Raw genomic sequence first — 21,168 nt, 5'->3', positions numbered from 1 at the left:
GTGGTTTCCTTCCTTCTGCTGGGAGCCATCTCTGGCTGAGCCAAAGCAAGCTTGGTTGAGGGGCAGCTTTCCTCTAGAGAAGCGTGAAGACCAGCTCGGCTGACCCTGTGGCAGCCACCCTCCTGTTGAGCCCACGTGGCAATGGGGTAATGCGGTCTCAGGGCCTGCCCTCTGGTGAAGTCAGATGAGATGCAAGATTTGCAGGCTTTTCGTTTGTTATCATTTTACCACGAGGTCTGTATTTGGAGGACAAAGGCCAGAACTTAGAAAAGTTTCTGTTTTAGAACTACAGTTGCTTGTTTACCAGCACCCCCAAGCCACCATGGCCAGCAGCCAAGCAGGCTGGAGGGATTGCAGCCCAGAAAATTTAGTTTTCCTCAGCTTGGTCCAGACACAGCATACTTGACACGCAAACCAGGTTCAGTTGTTAACATTTGAATGAACCCGGTCTGCGTGCTGGGTGAGCTTCCAGACTGTAGTAGGAGGAGTAGACTTTGTCTAAAAGGGCGGGATAGAAATCTAATGAATGAATGAATGAAATATATTCTGGGCCTAGGAATATATTTTGAGTATCAGAACTAAGTGGAGCTTACAGTCTTACTACACAAAACCCCAATGCTGCTTACTCAAATATTTAACTGTATGGGGGTGGGAAGGGAAGGGATCTTATTGCTGTGATCACTGAACAACTGGGGGTCAGAAAGCCTTGCTGACCTACTAGAACTTTACTAATAGATCCAAATCTATATTTTGCTCACCCCTTTGCTATCGTATCCGCTGAGTCTACCTTAAGAGGAAGGTGAGGGAGATGGCGAGCAACAACTCCTGAGTTGCCTATTTTAACTTTTCCGTGTGTGTGTGTGTGTGTGCCCGCGTGCACGCTTGTGTGTGTGTTTCTCCAGCATGCTGCCTAGAAACCTGTAATAACTTTCTATGGCCCCCTGCAGTGCAGATGTCGCCCTGGGTTCCGGCTGAAGGATGATGGAAAGACTTGCATTGACATTGACGAGTGTACCACTACCTACCCATGCAGCCAGATATGCATCAACACCCATGGTAGTTTCAAGTGTCTGTGTGCAGATGGCTATATCCTAAAGCCCGATGACCTAACCAGCTGCAAAGCTGTCACAGGTGAGACTGGTACCCAGAACTGTAAATTTTGTAGTGATCGGCATGAAGCAGAAGGGTCCTGGCCTTTGCAAGAGTAAGTGAAAGGTGTAGGGCAAGCTTCTTCAGTGTTTTGCTAGGATTGGTCTGATGAGTATAGAACTTGCCTGTGGACCTGTTCCCTTTTGGTAATTCTGTGCTGCTGCCATTTGTGGAAAGGGGGGGGTGGGATCAGAAACCAAGAATTACTATTTTGAAATCTTTAGTGCTTTTCCACCAGGTACTCACTGTGCACCTATTTACTAATGTCTTGCTTCAATTCACAGATGAGGAACCCTTCCTGATTTTTGCTAATCGGTACTATCTGAGGAAGCTTAGTCTGGATGGTTCGAACTATACCTTGCTGAAACAGGTAAGGGGCATGGCGTGGTGGAGGGCAGAATGCTGTATAGATTTGGCATATTCTTATTTATCCTCTTGAAAATATTTAGGCAGCAGTTTAGAAAACTCTTGCTTCATCACTTATTCCAATTACCTTGCCAGCTTTGTAGTTACAGGCCTATTCCTTAAGTTTGAAACTCGCCCATAAGAGGGAAAGTTATCAGGAGGCTTGGAAAACTTCAAAGTTTGCAAAAGTACCCCACCACTACTACACACACACACACACACGATGTGAGGGAAATATCCTGCTTGGAGCCCCAGAAATGGTTGATGACGGAAAGAGCATGCCCACAGTCTTTGGAATTCTGACTTATTCTTGGTGGGCAGGGGAAACCCCAGTGGAAGTGTTAATGGGATGGAGTACCTTTGAGGAAGGAATGGCTGGCAGCCTGGAAACTCCATGTGATGGTGGAATGTCATACCACTGAAAATGTTCATTTTGTCACAAAATATTTATTTATTTATGCTTTGATTTATATACTGCCCCATTAGTGCCAGAGCACTATCCTAGGCAGTTTAATAGACTGTTAAAACAACCTACACAGAATACAGCATAAATACACATAAATGCAGCTTAAAAACAATGATGCAACCAATTTTCAAAGAAAGGCAAAATTTGAGGGGAGGCATTCAACCCGGGTTGATGGGAAAGGGCCTCCCTTAATAGTAGTGCCTTTAAATGCCTTTATGAGTACAGGGAGGGGGCCAAGAGTAGCTCCTCTGGGAGTTGATTCCATTAGGTAGGTGCCACTGCTGAGAAGGCCCTACCTCTAGTAGATTACTTTCACGCCTATCTTGGGTTGCCTACATGGAGGAGCCTGGCCTGAGAGGATCTGATGGGGCAGGCAGAGGACACTGGAGAAAAATGCTCTGGCGGGTAATGTGGTCCCAAACCATAAAGCATGTCAGAACCTTGAGCCTGATCTGGGACACAATGGGTAACCAGGAGAGGCTGGCCAGCACTGAAGAGATGTGAACACTGAAGAGATTTGCTCACACCAGCCACCAGTCTGGCTGTGCATTCTGGACCCACTGTGGTTTCCAGGTCAGTCTCAAGGGAAGCCCCACGTAGAGACCATTGCAGTCGTTGATCCAGGAGATGACCAGTGCCTGCACCAATGTCCTGAGGGAGCCCTCGTATAGGTAGTGGTGGAGTTGGGCAATAATCTGATTAAAAGCCAGTCTGGACACGGCTGTGATCTGGGAATCCCAAGAAAGAGACAGGTCCAGAAGAAATTGCGGCCATGATCCCTAAACAGGTAGACAATGCCATCCAGTCTAGGGATAAAATGCCCCCCCCACAACAAAATCTCTGTCCTGTCCAAATTCAGTTTGAGCCTCTTCTCCCTGGTCCATTTCAGTACTAAAGCCAAGCATCGCTCAAGCATCTGGACAGCCTCCACTGAAAAGGTAGTAAAGGAGAGAGAGAGAGAGTTCCGCAGTGCCAATAAAAGGCATGTGGCTGATTGGTCAGGTTGCAAACCACCTGGAAGAGTTCTGCTTGTCAGTTCACAGCATCGCCAATAATCATGATGTTAAAGGCCTTTTTTTGCCATCTTTAAGGCATTGCCATACTTATTGGCCATGTTCTTAGCAGCCAGATTTTGTGCTGACTGGTCTCTTCCATCTGCTCTCCAGCCATCTCCTTGTTGACTTCATACCCTGTTTTCCCCAAAATAAGACCTAACCTGAAAATAAGCCCTAGTACTGTATGATTTTTCAAGATGCTTGTACAGTAATATAAGCCCTATCCCAAAGATAAACCCTAATTAAGTGAAACCCTGCCCTCCACGATTGTGCAGCATTGTGCAGCAACCAGAAGATGATGACATGACTGTATTTGAATAAATGTAGATGATGGTACATGAAAAAAAATGCCCTGAAATAAGCCCTGATGCGTTTTTGGAGCAAAAATTAATATAAAACCCTGTTTTATTTTTGGGGAAACATGGTAGCTCGCAGGCTCTCAGTATACCAAGGGATAGGGTGAGTTCTGAAGCCAAGAGGGCATTAAGGGGAACAATTGTGCCAACTGCCTGGGTTGCTTCTGAATGCCATCAGTCAACCTGGGCTTTGACAGAATTGTCCACCAGGTCAGCCAGATGCCCTCCCAAGACCTCGTGAAACCGTGCTGGGTGAAGAAGCCTGTGAGGGTGGACCAATTTCACAGGTCCATTCTCCTTGCAGAGAGGGGTCTCAGTGGCCAGGTTAAATCTTAGCAGGCAGTGATCTGTCCATGACAGTGAATGAGAAATCATTTTCCACATCCCCAGGTCACTTTGAGTCTGCGTCATTGAGAACACCAGGTTCAGAGTGTGGCCTACTTTATGCATGGGGCCGATGACATGCTGGGATAGGTTCATGGCTGTCATGAAATCCATGAACTCCAGGGCTGGCCCAATTTCCTTAACATGTTTAAAGGGGAGCATCTAGTTCATCCCCCCGTCACTTTTGTCATAAGGGTGAGTAAAAGAGTCTAAAAAGGAGACTACCCGCTTGTGTCTAGGCTCTGCATATGAGCAAGAACCCAGATTAGAACCTACATGCAAGCAGGAACATTTCCTCATTAGGCTGCTCTATCATACTGTGCAGAAAAGTGATGAGGGGGGAACTCAGTGCTCGCTTCTGAGATAATGAAACTGGATTTATTAGCTCCTGAATAGAGTTTAAATAAGTCACTCTACAGAGATACAGCAGAATGGCCCACTTTTAGACAAGGCCAGCTGTTTGTCACTGCATAAGTCATTGGTCTTGGCTTGCCTCCTTCCGATTGAGCCTATGCTCAGATCAGTGACTTATGCAGAAACCCAGCCAGGCAGCTAATTCTTATTTTTTTGTGACTTGGGGGAAGGAATGTAGTTCATGGTGAAGGTCCCGCATTCAGTCCCTGGGACAGCAGATAGGTCTGTTAAAAAGAAAAAAAAGATTCCTGCTTGAAATTCTTGAGAGTTGTTGCTTCTTTGGCAGTGTTAGTACCGAGTTGGATGGACTGGTGCTCTGATGTGGTATAAAATAGCTTCATCTGTCTTAAAAGGACACTTCCAGGATATTGGGAAATTTTCCTTTAGAACCAGGGAGGGTTTGCTGAAATGGGAATGCAGGGATAGTTTTGCAGCCAGTGCTAAGCACAGAACACTCTTGTTTGTGACTTTGTAGTAATAGTACTAGTAAATCATCATCATCAGAATTGTAGAGCTGGAAGAAGGACCCAAAGGGTCATCAGGTCATCCCCATGCAACACTGTGTTGTTGTTGATGATGGTGATGATGTTACATCAAACTAAATCCAGTTGTTTGTCCAAAGCAGAGCAGACCCCCTGAGTGAATGGAACTTGTTAAGTCAACACTTATGTACACCAATGGGTCAACTCTACTTGAGACAAAAAACTGAAGTTTCAAAGGTTTTACAAAGTGCTTAACACACACTATCCAGCAGTAATCCTTACAACAACCCAGCAACATGAATGAGTACAATGCTCCCCCATGATGCAGATGTAATGAATTTGAAAATGAGCAGCTTTCCTGTAGGCACCCTAGTGGGCTGTGATTTGAACCAGAGGCTTCATGATACATAGCTCAGGTACTAAGCCACTGCCCCATTATACAGGTGACACAGAAATCACTAGCTCTTGTTCTCTCTCGGTGGATTTTAGGGGCTGAATAACGCAGTGGCTTTGGATTTTGACTACCGGGAGCAAATGATCTACTGGACAGATGTCACTACGCAGGGCAGCATGATCCGCCGCATGAACATCAATGGCAGTAATGTGCAGGTGCATTTCCAATGGCATTGGTATTGTGTTTCCTCTGTCTTTGGCTGTGACTACATTAGCAAATTCCTTGGAAAAGACCCTGATGTTGGAAAGTGTGAAGGTAGGAGGAGAAGGGGAGGACAGAGAACGGGATGGTTGGACAGTGTCACCGAAGCTGCCAACATGAATTTGACACAACTATGGGAGGCAGGGGAAGACAGGAGGGCCTGCTGTGCTCTGGTCCATGGGGTCACGAAGAGTCAGACATGACTTAACGACTAAACAACAACATTAGCAGATAGAATGGGATTTGCTATAGAAGTAGAATGGATGTGTTTTTAACACTAATCACACAATGCAAAGGCCAATGTGAATCAGCCTTTTTTTACTTCAGATGTGGAGTTCTTTTCCCTGCTGTTGGGGGCTTCTGCTTTTTTTAAAGCTGGAGCAATTCAAACAGCATTTCCCCCATGTGATCAGTTTTTCATTCTCCAAAAGGATGGAGAGTGTGTCTGTGGGTGGTACTAAACTGGGCATGATGTTTTGGGTAGCAGGATCACACCCCTGCAGTCTTTCCCCCTAGTCATCCCAAAGTATATATTCACAAAATTTAAACTTCCCAGTTTAGCACTAGATCACCATATCACTGCATGCACTAGATCACCTCTACATGGACTACATTTTTTTAAAAAAAGGTAAAAATTGATATGAAATAGAAACAGGTCCAACAAACTGCAGCAGACTCCTGTGTGTCTGCAGTATATGTGCATGGTAAACTTTGGAAAACTCTCCCTCCATATCACAGTTCACCAGCCTTACAAGGAACCATAAAAGGAGACCTGGGGGTCAGCAGGGGTGGGATCAAACAAAGGAGAGCTGTGGGCTGTGGCACAGAACAGGTCGAATCAAATTAAAGATCCAGCGTGGACAGTGGCACTGAAATAATCCACAGTCTCTGTGTGATCACCTAATCTGAACAGAAGTTTAAAACAGGCTGGAAATTAAGTGCAGTTGCAGCCTTGGTTCTGTCCTGTAGGCTCAGGTCCTCTAGGTCTAAGCCGCCTTTGTAGCACCCTGCTCCAGACCAGCGTTTGGAAGTAGTTGTGTTAGATAATTACCCATAATAAATTGCTGGGAGCAGGGGTAAACACGGGCATAAGGAAGTTACTTTTCAGGAGTAACATAGTGAGTGAAAAATATCAAAGTATCTGTTTAGCGTAATGAGCCAACATTTTCCAGCTACTTTTCACATATAATTTTACTGGTGCTTTAGAGGTGTTTCGAGCATAATTTTCCATAACATTTTCTAACTTTTATGCCAATCTCATAACAATACTGCATGACTTCTTTTTAAAAGCAACAACAGTGTGAGTTACATTTTTAAAAATAGCAGCATCTCTGTGAACAAATCATGGGGAAAGGAAGGATTTATGATACGGATAGTAAATTACTTTCAAAGTGTAGCTTTCAAGGTCCATTCCAGACATAGGCAGGCTTTTGCTGGGATTAAGGTCCCATATACCACACCACACTTCGAGTCCACACCAGACCCACACTAAGCCTAGCCCACTTCTTGCTGCCATTACCAGCTTGGATGGCTTTCAAGGGAGGTGCTTTGACCAGATCCTCCTTTAATATCATCTTTGATTTGTACCATTCTATGCCTTTTGTGCTTCCAGGTCCTGCACCGCACTGGGCTGAGCAACCCGGATGGCCTAGCTGTGGATTGGGTGGGTGGAAATCTGTACTGGTGTGACAAGGGAAGGGACACCATTGAAGTCTCAAAGCTCAGTGGAGCTTACCGGACTGTGCTGGTGAACACAGGGCTGCGGGAACCTCGGGCATTAGTAGTGGATGTACAGAATGGGTAAGTCTGCCTGAAACATCAGGGCACCTGAGTGTAATGTAGGCTGCATCTAAGTTGCATTTTTCCAACCGTTGTATATCCCTGGACTCCCAAGGGATTGCTTATACTACATTTTCTAGTTCTTTTCTTTACATTCTTGCTCCCTTTTAATTTAGCCATCAAAGTAGTCAAAATTGGCAGAGGGTGGTAGAGTTAGAAAATTGGAATACCATGAAGAAGATTGTTGGGGAGGAGAACAAGTGTTCTTGGAGAAGAGGATGGGCATCTGGGGATTAGAATTATACTCACATCTGTGAGAGGACAAAGAGGAACTTCTTAAGTTATAGAGCTTTAGAGCATACCAGACATCAGACCACAAACCCCTTAATGGCTGTGTACAGAAGGTTATTTGAGGTTTAGTTTCAAAGGAAGGCCAAACAGGAAGGAGTATGAATAATGCCTGCGCTTCTTTGTTTGAAGATCTGGGGTGTGATAGCCAATCAACGGCTTCCTTGGCTGTAGCTTCACAACTCCAGTGCAGCCTGCATCTTTCCTTGCTTATATCTAAGCAACAAGCCTTACAAAATCTGTCTGCCATGAACTTTTGGGACTCTTAAGTTCTTTGTTCTAACGACAAGACACCATTGCCAGCCTCATGAAGCGGGCCCTGATCTACAAAAGCTAGCAGGGGGTATTATTTCTTTAGTGTTCCACAAAAGTATCACCTACTTCTGCACTTAGTTATGTGCTGTCAAGTCAGAACTGCCTTACAGGGCTTTCAAGATGAATGAGATATTGAAGGAGTGGTTTTACCATTCCCACTCCCCCAGTGAGTTTTGATGGCTGAGAGAGGATTTGAATCCTGGTTTCCAGAACCACAGCTCATCGCTCTGTCCACTAAATCACACTGGTTACCTTACAACAGGGTGTTTTCTTATGATATTGCATCAGCTTGCCAGCTCACTACTCAGCAGTTGCCCAAGCAGTTTGAGGAGAAGAGAGGGCAGCTTCCTTGGGCACTGCCACCTCACAGTCTTCCAGATGCCTTGAGGCAGCCTCTGCCAAAGGGCTCTGGCTTCCTTTGACTTTCTTGGTGGCACAGGTATGCTTCAATGTGTCCTGGACACTTTGGAAGACCGCCTGGCAATGCAGCTGCTGGTTTCAGGCTGCACAACACAGGAGGTGAAGCCTGAAGGGGGTGACCTTGTAGGTAACAAATGGCCATTGGGGTATAGGCTCCCCATCCATACTTTATACAGCCCCTCTAAGGTGTGCGGCTGCGCGAGCACACATTACTCCACCCCCCTCCATGCATGGCTCCTCCTCCAGGCACCCACAGCAATAGTTCCTGGCCCCAATAGTTCTGGTTACAACTAGAGATGGGGGTATTTGTATATGAATACGAATATCCCCCCACAGGTGGAGATAATGGGGATCTGGCCAATGGGGCCAGATGATCTACTCACGATTCTGCTGCTGCCGCAAGCTCAACTGAGCCTTGCTGTCGCTCTGTTGTCTGCAGTGGATTAGCCAATCCTGGAAGAAGGCAGAATGACGAGCCTCTCTGCCAGGTCGCAGGTTGTTATCTCCACCTGTGTGTGTGTGGGGGGGATATTTGTATTTGTATATGAATATGAATACCCTCATCTCTAGTTACAACAACCCTGTGCAGGAAGGTGGAGTTACACATGCGAGGGGTGGAGCCCTGCCCAGCGGGGCTGAAAATCAGAGGGAATGTTGGTGGTCCTCATTCACTGCCATTTCAGTCTCCACCAAATGTGAGAACCTGACCATCGTAACTGTGTTGCTGGCTTTAGCATTCATATTTCATTTGTATTGTCCTCTCATCTAATTGAGTGGCTCTGGATTTCATACAGTTTAGATGTACAGTTACTTGCTACAGTTCTATGTTGATGGCTTTTACTTTACCCTCTCCCGTTACTCTCTCACAGATACTTGTATTGGACAGATTGGGGTGACCATTCCCTGATTGGCAAGATAGGTATGGATGGCACCAACCGGAGTGTCATTGTGGACACCAAGATCACCTGGCCGAACGGCCTCACTCTGGACTACGTGAACAGCCGCATCTACTGGGCTGATGCCCGCGAGGACTACATCGAGTTTGCCAGCTTGGATGGCTCTAACCGGCACATAGGTGAGAGAACCGTGGGAACTGGAAATCTTAAATTTGGAAGCATATAGACTGAGCAGAGTGGGGAGGGGGGTGGCCACATCTTGGAGAGAGAAATCAATAGAAGAGAGAAGTTGTGAAGGCCATCTTCCTGCAACTTTCAGTTTTCCCCCATTGCAATTCTTTTCCGTAAGACTCTTCTCCCCTCACTCACCTTCTGGTTTTGGAGTTTGGCTCTGAGTAAAATGGCCTGGAGAAGTAATCACAGGCTTACACCAAGACAAAACGCTCTTCCCAGGCTTCTCTTTCTCCCAGCCCTTGCTTTGACACGCAGAAAGGAAACACTGGGTTGGAGACCCTTTGCATTTCTAATGTGTGTGAGTCCAACTGCACCTGGGTTTAGATTTCTGACATTACCAGCTAAATTACCTGTGTTTTTCAAAAATGTCTTTTTATGTGTTCATAAGATCATCTGTGATCCATTGGTCATTTTTATTTGCTCTCTGTTGTTTCTGATCATGGTAAGTCTTTTTAATCCTCTTTTTGAATCATGGAGAGTTAGGAAAGAACATCTTCCTCAAAGGATGAGTCCTTCTGAACAATGGGTGACCTCCAGCACTTATTTCCCTTCCTAGTTCCACCCACCCTTGAGATCTTTGTTAAAAGCTGAGAAAGTCCTCTGTTAATAGGTTTGGGTTCTTTTCTACATTGTTTGGTGGTAGAACTGAAACTGAAATGTTGACTGAAAAAATGGGGAGGCTGATTTGGATACAGCATCATTTTTGAGTAGGGACATATTCAGAATCCAAGTAGCCATGATGGCCTCCATCCTCTGGCCAAAGAAGAACAAAGAGAAGACAACAATCAGGCTAGCTGTTGCTGAGAGAGAGATTCATGTAGTGGTTAAAGCTGGGATGTGCAACTTTGGTGTGGTTGGGATCTGTATTTTTTTACCCTGACCACTACCTCCCCGGGGCTGCTCAAGGCTTGAAAACGATAAAAAATGGAGGGGGCTATAAAAATAACAGGAAGTGACCAGATGTTGACTTCTTGGTTTGATGTTTTTTGTTTTAAGGTGATTATTTGGGCTAGTGGTCATGTGACCCATTTGCTCTCATCTGTACAAAATCCACTGATCACGAAGGCTTCAAGGAGCAGGAAAATGTGTGTGGAGAGACATATTTCTGGCTTGGGGGTTCTGTGGAGGCTTAGAGTGATAGATCTGCCCTTGGGCCACCTCATTTTAAATATTTGTGCTAGTGAGTGAGATTCTCTCTCAGCCTGATCTACTTCATGAGGTTGTTGTGAAGAAAGTGGAGAAGAGAGTCATATACATTGCCTTTGGCTCATTGGAAGAAAGGTTAATGTAACTAATTAATGTAAAGGAGGTGCAGTTTGGAAATAGAAGGAAAGGTCTTTTTATCCAGTCTGACTCAAGTTGCTTGGTATTGCAGAGGTCAGTGATATTATGCCATTAAGATGTTGACATGATTATTCACCTAATATATTCGATATTTCTAAATACTCATGGAGAAGAGCATTAACCCGCTTCGGTTGATGCGTTGGGAGTCCTGGATGAAAATTATCAAATAGTTCCCTTTAATTTGAAGCACCGAATTGCTTGGGAGAACTTACTAGAAATTCTTCCATATTATCTGTGGCACTGTTTTATCACCATAAGAGCTGAAGATTAAAATATGAGACTCAGGTTCTCCAGGAATCACTGATTTAAACACCTGAAAATCTTACATATGACAGAGTTCTGACTCCTGTCCTCTGAAGATGCCGGCCACAGAGACTGGCAAAACGTTAGGAAGAACAACCTTCAGAACAAGGCTAAAGAGACCGAAAAACCCACAACAATTGTCTAATCTATCCAAGTTAGACTTTTACTCTCTTTTTTTTCTTTTGTCACTAATGTCCTCTGTTTTTGACAAATGAAGAAACAGAACCAAGGATTCCATATGATAATTAGCGTAGTGATGGATATACTTGCCTGGACACAGAATCTGGTTTTGTCTATCCAGATAGTAATCTAGTGTTGGCTTAGTACTGGTACAAAGAGGACATACAGATTTTTCATAGTTGGAGTTGGGCCAATTTTTGGAAAGTTCAGTCCAGATTTCAAGGGGTTTATAAAATGGCGGGAGGGAGGAGGAGGCATATGCACTGGTATTGCTTCTGGTTCCTCACTGCTGCAGGCCACCATCTTGAATTCCCAGTAATATTGCTGTGAATGACTAGATTTTGAAAAGTTCCTCTTTTTTTTGATGTATTAACTCCCAGACTCCATATCACCTCAGGCAGTATGACCACTGACCATGCTCCCTGAAGGAGTCTTAGTCTTAGAGCTTTAGTCCTTCAGAGAAAAGAAGATTGGGGGGATGTAGGATCGCACTTTACAAATACTTGAAAGGTAGTCATACAGAGGACAGGCATCTCAGAGTGCAGGACACGTACAAATGGGTTCAATTTAAAGGAAGTCAGACTTAGGCTGAATATCAGGGAAAAACTCTGAACTGTTAGAGCAGTACAACAGTGGAACCAGTGACCTTGACAGGTAGTGAGTGTGCCACCACTGGAGGCGGCATTCAAGAGAAATCTGGGCAACCACCTGGCTGATATCTTTTGACCTGTATTCCTGCATTGAACAAGGGGTTGGACTTGATGACTTTATAGACCCCTTCCAGCCCAATTATATTATGATTCTAAAAAGGGAAGAGGGGGACTTTTCCAGGCACTGCTGGCACAATACGGTTGAGTCATTTTGAGGGATATTGGGAGGGATTAAAAATGGTCACTGGCAGCAGGGAGGGTTGCTGATTAGGTTTCCATTCTTACCCTTGAAACTAGTCCTAGTTCAGCACAAGCACCTGTTACGCCTGATCCCCTCCTGGTGAGGTAGCAGAATGGAAGGGGGTATTTCAGTTCATCTGCACTCACAATGAATAGGTGACAGCTGTGCCTGTTCCAGGTTGAACTTTGGATGACTTAAAAAGGCAGAGACAGGATATCGTGACCCTAGGCTAGAACCAGGTACATCATTGATCAGTGGTTTCCTACTCTTCCTGTTTCCACTGCTTGGGTTTCCAGTAGATTTTCAAGTCCCTGCCACACCCTGAGAATCTCTTGTCCTCTCTCCCACTAGTCCTGAATCAGGATATCCCCCACATCTTTGCCTTGACACTCTTTGAGGATTACATTTATTGGACTGACTGGGAAACCAAATCCATCAACCGGGCACACAAGACCACGGGGGCGAACAAATCTGTACTCATCAGCACATTGCACCGGCCTATGGACATCCACATCTTCCACTCCTACAGGCAGCCAGACGGTGAGTGACCTGTCCCCTCAATGTTAAAGGGGTGGCGGCGCTGGGTGTCTTTGCGAAGATATTGGACATCTTAACCAATATCTGCAAAGTCAGGGTGGGGAAGGGTCCTAAGAAGAGAACGTAAGAAAGAGGAGAAACACCCAGAGAGCAAGTCTGACCTGGAAGGTTTTTAAAGGGGCCAGGCCTGATCCCTGCTCTGCTTTCTTGCTCCTCAGCAACATCTAGTTTGGTTCTAGATTAGTAGCACGCAGGCTGGATTCCTATCTGTTGCCCCTTAGGATATAGGCTCAGGATGTTTTTGTGGGCTTATGCCTTGAGTCTTAATGCCAAAGAAGAAGTGAAATAAAAATAGCCTTTCCTTGTATCTGTCAGCTCGATCTCAAAGCTTTAGGACTCTGGTTCCTAAATGACTGACCTCTGGTACAGGTGTCGTCCTCAGCTTACTAGTACTAGCAAAGGAATGCTAATGTAGTGCCTAGCCAGGCTCCTGGTAACTGATGAACTCTCTATTTCTGAGGGGTGGGGAATGACACGGAGGGAAGAGGAATTGAAAAGTTATGGCACCTTGGATTTTTTGCCTTTTTATGCTGTCAAATCGCCCAGAGAGTGCTCCAGCACTGTGGGACAAGACAGAAATCAAAACCACTGCCGTCATCTTGACCTTTGCTCTTGATGCTTGAGCCATTGGAGGATGCAGGAAAATTGTGTTGCTGCTTTGGCTGCTGGTTGAGGGGTTAGCAGGAGCGAGAGGAGGTGCAGTTCCTGCAAGACGGAGACAGACACTTACATCAGATGAAAGATGACCCCGTGAGACGGAGACCTCTTTCTTTCTTATACACATATATTCTGAAAAAGAATGACTTCTCTCTCTCACGTGCGCACACTAACACACACACACACACACACATGGTATTGTGAGGTGTGGTAGCTAAGACAGAAAAGGCCCTCGGTCCCAGTGAATCCCCTCAGATAGAGTATTCTGTCTTCCATTCACATTATCATTCTGGATCACTGTGATTTTAGATCTGGGCGGGTTTTTTCCCCCAGTGTGTGGGAAAAGATTTTCTCACACCTTTGTGAGAGAAGAGGGGTTCGTCGTGAATGCACTCTGAGGAGTACAGTGCTCAGTCAAGTCAGCACAGCAACAGCTATGATTGCCCTAACTTGCCTCCATGTCCTCTTTCTTTCTTTCTTTCTTTCTTTCTCTTCTCTTCTCTTCTCTTTCTTCAGTGCCCAGCCACCCCTGCAAAGTCAACAACGGGGGTTGCAGCAACCTGTGCCTGCTGTCTCCAGGAGGAGGCTTCAGGTGTGCCTGTCCGACCAACTTCTATCTGGGCGGCGATGGCAAGACCTGCATCTCCAACTGCACAGCCAGTCAGGTAACTGGGGGGGCCTGGGAGGAGGCAGAGCACAAATACTCGGTCTCATCAGGCAGGCGCTTTGTGGTCCATTCGGTGCTTTCTCAAGGGACTCCCAAGGTCCTTAAGCACCAGACAGCAGAACCTCAGGATCGAGTCGTTCCCCATTTTCTTGGGGAGCAGGGCACCATTTTCTCCCCCTCTCTCCCCCTTTCTGCCCCCATAGCACAGTGTGGGAGGCCCACAGAATGGGAAGGATCCACTCTCCCAAGTAGATCTCTGAGAAATAAATAACATCAGACTGGAGCCACTGCCTGGATTAAACAAAGCAACCCAGTTTAACTGCCAAAGCTGTGTCTGAATGAAAAGGAATTTGCCTGCTGGTGGAAGGACAAGGGGTGGATGGGGCTGGCCTAGCTTCCCTTGGTTAGGGATATTTCTTCTTAATCTGGCTCTCTTTTGAGACTGAAGAAGCCACATGCTTGGATTTTAGAGGGTTTTGGGTAGCCAAAAAGCAAACAAACAAAAAATAGAACAAAACATAAACTGTCCTGAAAAGGATGGTAAGAAACCAAGAATGTCCATTGCTTTGCCTCCTGGGGAAAACTGTGCTCTCCAGCGGAGCCGTTGCAGAGTTCCTGTGTGGCTGATGGGAGAGGTGGGAATTTGTTCTGGTGGAACCAAAAGGGGTTAGAGGGGCCGTCCTTCTGTCCCCGTTACTCACAGCTAACATTACTTTTCTGTTTTTCTTTTCCAATCACAGTTTGTTTGCAAGAATGACAAATGCATCCCTTTTTGGTGGAAATGCGACACAGAAGACGATTGCGGGGATCGCTCAGATGAGCCCGAGAACTGCCGTGAGTTAATAGCTGGGGGAAAACCTCGGGGATAAAGTGGCGGGGGAGAGGCTCTTGTGGCTTGGGCTGAGGATCATCCTGGCAGAATAGAAGGCAGTTGACAATGGCTGAACTATGTGTTCAAAGCATTACTGAGTCATAGTGTCTAATTATACCGGTATATTGGGTGTCGATCCTAGGAGGTTCTTCAGTGAACCCATGTCTATATTTGGCTGTTGTTTTTCCGGAGGTCTGATTGTTTAAAGAGCCTCGTGGGAGTATCCATGATACAGCAGGCATGTCTGAGTGTCTAGGGCTGCGATCAGCTTCACATTCTATACCAGACCTTAGAAATGTTCTTCTTGTTTTTTGTTTTTTTAAAGCTAAGGGATGGAGATCAGGGCTGGCCCTTGGCCAAGCTCCTTCGCATAAATTTCAGCAGCAAATTACAATAGGTTAAGCAATCAGCATCGGTATTTATTATTGTACCCTGAATCATGGGACTGCATGCTCCAGCGAGCGCCTGCTCTGACTCCCCTGCTTGCTGCAGTTTGTCACTGAAATGTACACAGGTGGTCTTAGATCACTGGATGAAACTAACAGGATTCTACCATTATATTGGAACCACAAAATGAAGCATCCACACCAGAATCAAAGAACATGAGGGACACTGCAGACTAAAACAACCGGAAAAATCTGCAGTAGCTGAACATGCCCTGAAACAAACTGGACATGAAATTCTATTTCAAAATACTGAAATACTGGACAACACCAGCAATCATTACGTCGGATTACTCAGGGAAGCCATTGAAATCCACAAGCACAAACACAGTTTCAACAAAAAAGAGGAAAGTATGAAGCTCAACAAAACTTGGCTCCCAGCTATCAAACATACTACGTGTAAAAGGTCAACGAACTCTACCCACCCACAAGGACGGGATCACTACACACAAAAGACCAGCTAATGACACCCATCAACCACAGGAACAGTTAATCTCTTCCCCTTAGCACAACAATACACCCACAACAATGCACACTAATCACCCATCTACAGGAAAAGACAAAAGTCTATCTCACAGCCATAAATACTGCACTCCCAAGCCAACTACACCAGAGTACAGGTTGCTGTCCTCTGAAGATGCCGGCCACAGAGACTGGCGAAACGTCAGGAAGAACAACCTTCAGAACACGGCCAAAGAGCCCGAAAAACCCAGAACAACCATTCTACACATTGTTTGGCAGTTATTTTCACATTTGTTCTATTTTTAATTTTTTCATAGAGAAATTGGCCAATGTCTCTTAAAACAGCCCTAAGCACTATTCTCCACACAAAAGCTATAACATATTGTTGTGATTGTTAAAATAAAAGTTGGGGTGTCGGTGGGCTGCCATAACCACAAAACACACACCCCTCAATGTGTTACATGTAACATAATTAATTCTAACATATTATTTCCAAAATCTGTTTAGGACTTCTTCCAATGCAATTCTCCACAGCCCTGCCCCTCTCACAACATCCTATGGCATCCACAGTAGCTTCCTTCCTTCTTCCTTTGTGGGTTTTATTGTAATCTGGAAAGTTTCCTGTGTGAATAGGAAGTTTAGCCCTTGCCTCTTAATTTTTTTTTAAATTCTTGACTTAAAACACTAGGTTTTTCCGCTTTTTGCCAGATATGTTAGAAAATGTGTATACAAATGAATAAAAGTTGCAGTGTATTTGATACCAAATGGGGTTTTGTAAGAACACTAGTCATCAGAAAAGAAAACATAACGTGGGTCAGAGCAAAGTTTGAGAACGATTACGTTTTGGACCACAATTCCCAGAATCCCCAGCTAACATGGCTTTCCCGAAACTCCAAGTCAGAGAGGCATCAGGTCTTAGAGTATGGTTTGGCATGGATGCCCTGTGTCAAAGGAATAATATACTGAGATGTGTAACACCAGTTTTTACCCCAGATTCCTGTATAGCCCATTCTAGTCAGCTCTCTCTCTCTCTCTCTCTCTCTCTCTCTCTCTCTCTCTCTCTCTCTCTCTCTCTCTCTCTCTCTATCTATCTATCTATCTATCTATCTATCTATCTATCTATCTATCTATCTATCTATCTATCTATCTATCTATCTCTATATTTGGGTAGTGTGGGCGACATATAAATTAAATAATTAATTTTATATATATATATATATAGTTTTCAGTATCTATGGGGGGCTCAGAACCAATCCCCAGCAGATATGAGGGTCCTACTGTAACCAGCCCCTTTTTCCTGGTGATGCCTGTGTTTGCAGCTGGAGTTTCTGAATGAAAAGCTTCAGTTTTGCTGCAGAAGCCCTGTCTCTTGAGAGCCCCTCCTAAGCCATTACATACTGCCTTCTCTCTGCAGCTGAATTCAAATGCCGTCCTGGGCAATTCCAATGCTCAACAGGGATCTGCACCAACCCCGCCTTCATCTGTGATGGGGACAATGATTGTCAGGACAATTCAGATGAAGCAAATTGCGGTAAGTATCCCAAGCTCTTCTGAATTACCAAACCTGTCCTATAAGGTTTATTTGGTTTTTTATTTGCTTCCTCTGTGTTTTACATCCAATTGCATGAACAGTATTCAAGACAAGCTTTAATTCAGTTAAAGCAATCAAATGCCAAATGGCATCCGTTTTTTTTTTTTTTTTTTTAAGTTTACAGTTGCATTGTTAGAAGGTCCTGGAAATGAGGAAGTCATTCAGAGTTCGCCTTAGGTTACCTCTAAAATACTGTGATCTATTTAAAAAACTCTCAAGACCTCTAGTTCTTTTTCTGAGTCAACCTGAAAGCTCAAACAATTGAGCTTTCCAACTCGATGCCAGCCCTCCCAGTCTCTTCAAGACCCTTCCCAGCTGGCTTCTCTGCTGCCATCACTGCTGCCACCAACCGATCCACCCTGGAAAGGTGGACCAGGACTGGGAGAAACTGCTTCTTTTCCCGACTTTCTCTGAGTAAGACAGTTGGCATGTAAAGCCTTAAAAGATCGTGGGAGAGGTCATTCTTTCAAGGCTGTCCCCCTGCTGCTCGTTCCATGAGACTCCCTGGCATAAAACATTGCCCAGGATAAAAGAGTGTGGTGCTTGTCTCCCTTAGAGCTTTTGTCTTCCCTGTCTTTCTCCTGACAGAAGTCCATGTCTGCCTACCCAGTCAGTTCAAGTGTACCAACACCAATCGCTGCATCCCTGGCATCTTCCGCTGCAATGGGCAGGACAACTGTGGCGATGGGGAGGACGAGAAGGACTGCCGTAAGTTGTGCCTGGGACAGGAGGAGGGCCCCCCCTTTCCCTTCTGCTCTCAGTAGTCGGTGTCCTTCCTGGCAGGCCCGGGAAACCTGGACATCTTCCATCCAGGTGTTTGACTTGGACTGGAAGGGATGCAGATCATTTTGGTTAAAAATGTTGATGATTCAGCCCTTGGGTAACCAAAGTTCTACACCAAAAAAGTGGAATTTTGCTACCTGTAAATAGTGATCTACAAAGAGAGACTGAAATAACCTAGGTATAATTCATTTTGCTTCTCATGATCAAGAACTGTGTGGAAGACATAAGTCCCAATCCCTGGAAAGTGTGCTTGGTCTATTCCCTAGTTGTTGTTTTTTGTTTTGTTTTTAGTTTGTTTGTTCATGTGGTGTTAAATTTTTCTCTCATCACCTTGAGGCTTTGTAATTTGGTTTAGGGGAAAAAAAGGAAGATGAACATTGGTAATCTGGGGGTGTAGAATTATATACCCAATGCCCATTTGTTCACTTGAACGGCAGAACTACACCACAGCTAGCAACCAGTGCTGTTGTCCAGCCACATGTGGGTTGACTCCAACGTTCCCTGTAGTTCTCTGGAGCGCTGTGTGGTGGTTTAGCTCCCTGTGCATGGGGTCTCTGGTCATGACCAGAAGCAAAGGGGCAGGAACACCCAGGGTTGGCTGTGCACACCCGATGAAGCACCGCATGCCTGAGCACCTGCACAGTTTATAGGGAATGTTGGTTGACTCCTACTTGTTTTTGTTTTTCAACCTTAAGAGTTGTCCCCCATTTCTCTTTTAGCGGAGGTGACTTGTGCCCCCAACCAGTTCCAGTGTGCCATCACCAAACGCTGTATTCCACGGGTATGGGTGTGTGACCGTGACAACGACTGCGTGGACGGATCTGATGAACCTGCCAACTGCAGTAAGGAGAGGCTGCTCAAAGGCCTGTGGCATGAGAAGGGGGAAACAGATCATCTCTGTGTTTGTGTATTTGGCTATCTTTCATGTCTTAGAGAAAATGAGCAGGCTACTGCACCTCGGTCAACTTAGACACATGTAGGAGATATTAAAAGGAGAAGTCAGCAAATAATGAGGCTTTCCACTCACTTAATGTTAAAATCATGTGCACACATCAAACCCAACAAGGATTTGGTCCCACTTATGTATTCTAAACTGAATTTATATTTGAAGCTTTGGAGGTACAAATGATCTGTCTGAGAATTTTGTCTTGCTTGTCTAGAATTAGCTAGGGCTTGGTTTGTTCTCAGGTTCATGGGCGGCTCTTTTTAATTTTCCTCAAAGAAATCCCCAAATTCCACACCTGCCAAACACGATGAAGAATGTTTTCCACTCTGCATAATTGTGTAAATGTATTTGATATTTTGTTATTAGAGGTTTTGCAGAAGTTAGATTTTCATTCCAGGGAAGGGATGAAGAAACACAGAAAGTTTATAAGAAGCTCTCTGTTTCTTCAGTTCTGGGTAAATGGGAAGGGAGGATGATAGTGGGAAGCAGAATGGAGAAACCTTGCTGGAGGTAGCAAAGGAAGTACGGAGAGGTTATTAGGGGCTTCAGTTCCTTCGCTTTCCTATCCTAAACCTCTGGATCACTTGGCAAGCACAGAGCACACTGTACAGGGATTATTTGAAAAGAGCTCTCCAAACTTAAAACGTTTGAAAGTCATTTGACAATATAGCAATTGGATTTCTGTTTTTCAAATGAGAAGATGTAATTTCTAGAGGATCTAAGTTCTGTGGCAGATTATTTATTTGGCACAAAGTTGTTTGCATGAGATATCTGCAAGCAGCTCTTGATGGGAAAGACAACCTGCTGAAGTTATTGCATCTTCATGTGGGGACTGACGAGTGTGGCTGGCCTCCAGTGACATGTAACCTTCCCAACATGTGGAACCTATTTCTCTCCCTCTCCCTCTCTCTGTCTGCTCTCCCAGCACAAATGAGATGTGGCCTGGATGAGTTCCGGTGCAAAGATTCAGGCCGCTGCATCCCAGCACGCTGGAAATGTGATGGCGAAGACGACTGTGGGGATGGCTCGGATGAACCCAAGGAAGAATGTGGTGAGTTGATGGTGCAGGCAGCTACCTAGCTGTGCTGAGACAGGCCAGGGAGACTGGCTTCAACTCTGTGGCAGTTGTTTGCTTCGAAGCAGAATATTTATAAGATACCTGAAGAGATGTAAATCAGGGATAGGGGAAAATTTGTTTGGCTTACATTTTAATGCAAGCTGAACTATTTCCAAACCATTGCCATCTGATGTGGTTATTCTTTGATTAGTCACACTTCTCTGAATTTTTGCAAGGTGCTTAAAGGGAAGTAGGGATCAAATGTCTGTGTGAATGAAAATAACTAGAAGATGCATTGTATCGAGGAAAACTGCTTGCAGGAATCCATGTATTTACTCATACCTCCTATCAAAAAAAAAAAGATGTGAGGTCTTTAAGATTGCCAGCTTTTTTGCTCAAGATAACATCCAAACTGTTCAGTCAGGGCTTCAGTGATTTCTTCTTTGGGGACCCAGAGACCTGATGTGTTGCAGCCTTGATTAATCACTGATCATCCATTCTTTCCTGAATGGAACAAGAGCTATCCCACCTAAAAGATACATATATATACAAACAACATGCAGTTTGGATGAACATGTACAAAATGAAATATGGAGCTGGACATAACATATTCTGTCTCTCAGTCATTGAGCTACAGGTGGCTGTGCTGTCGTAGCCATGCTAAAATTAACTCAGAGATTCTCGCAAAGCAGCGGATTTTATGGATTCGGATCTTGATTCTTCCTAAATGTTTCTATTCCATGTTGCTCCATAGAACATGGCTTTGTGGGGAGGCTTCTCTGTGTCCTTGGGTGCATGTGTGGCTTTCTTTTGATGCTGTCCTTCAGGCGCTGATGCTGTTCATTCCCCCCCCCCTTTCCCTTCCTTCCCCTTCCCATCTCCGGGTCCTTCCTTTTCAGACGAGCGAACCTGCGAGCCCTACCAGTTCCGCTGCAAGAACAATCGCTGTGTGCCTGGCCGCTGGCAGTGCGACTATGACAATGACTGTGGAGACAACTCGGATGAGGAGAGCTGTAGT

At 45.0% G+C, this 21,168-nt stretch overlaps 1 protein-coding gene across 9 annotated transcripts in view; it reads left to right on the top strand.

The window, feature by feature from the left end:
* Positions 1 to 21,168, top strand: part of LRP1 (LDL receptor related protein 1) — a 447,517-nt gene that overhangs the window by 392,588 nt on the left and 33,761 nt on the right. For all 9 annotated transcript variants that reach the window (XM_020778743.3, XM_072991220.2, XM_072991217.2 and 6 more), the window contains 13 exons: positions 948 to 1,131; positions 1,434 to 1,519; positions 5,201 to 5,320; positions 6,979 to 7,166; positions 9,098 to 9,303; positions 12,428 to 12,616; positions 13,847 to 13,995; positions 14,738 to 14,831; positions 17,188 to 17,304; positions 17,953 to 18,072; positions 18,867 to 18,989; positions 20,019 to 20,144; positions 21,050 to 21,166. In XM_020778743.3, coding sequence (XP_020634402.3) covers positions 948 to 1,131; positions 1,434 to 1,519; positions 5,201 to 5,320; positions 6,979 to 7,166; positions 9,098 to 9,303; positions 12,428 to 12,616; positions 13,847 to 13,995; positions 14,738 to 14,831; positions 17,188 to 17,304; positions 17,953 to 18,072; positions 18,867 to 18,989; positions 20,019 to 20,144; positions 21,050 to 21,166 — 1,819 coding nt within the window. The remainder of the gene's footprint in view (positions 1 to 947; positions 1,132 to 1,433; positions 1,520 to 5,200; positions 5,321 to 6,978; positions 7,167 to 9,097; positions 9,304 to 12,427; positions 12,617 to 13,846; positions 13,996 to 14,737; positions 14,832 to 17,187; positions 17,305 to 17,952; positions 18,073 to 18,866; positions 18,990 to 20,018; positions 20,145 to 21,049; positions 21,167 to 21,168) is intronic.

Source organism: Pogona vitticeps, chromosome 2 (assembly GCF_051106095.1).
Source record: "Pogona vitticeps strain Pit_001003342236 chromosome 2, PviZW2.1, whole genome shotgun sequence".
NCBI classification, from domain to species: domain Eukaryota; kingdom Metazoa; phylum Chordata; class Lepidosauria; order Squamata; family Agamidae; genus Pogona; species Pogona vitticeps.
This window is presented reverse-complemented; position numbering and strand designations above follow the sequence as displayed.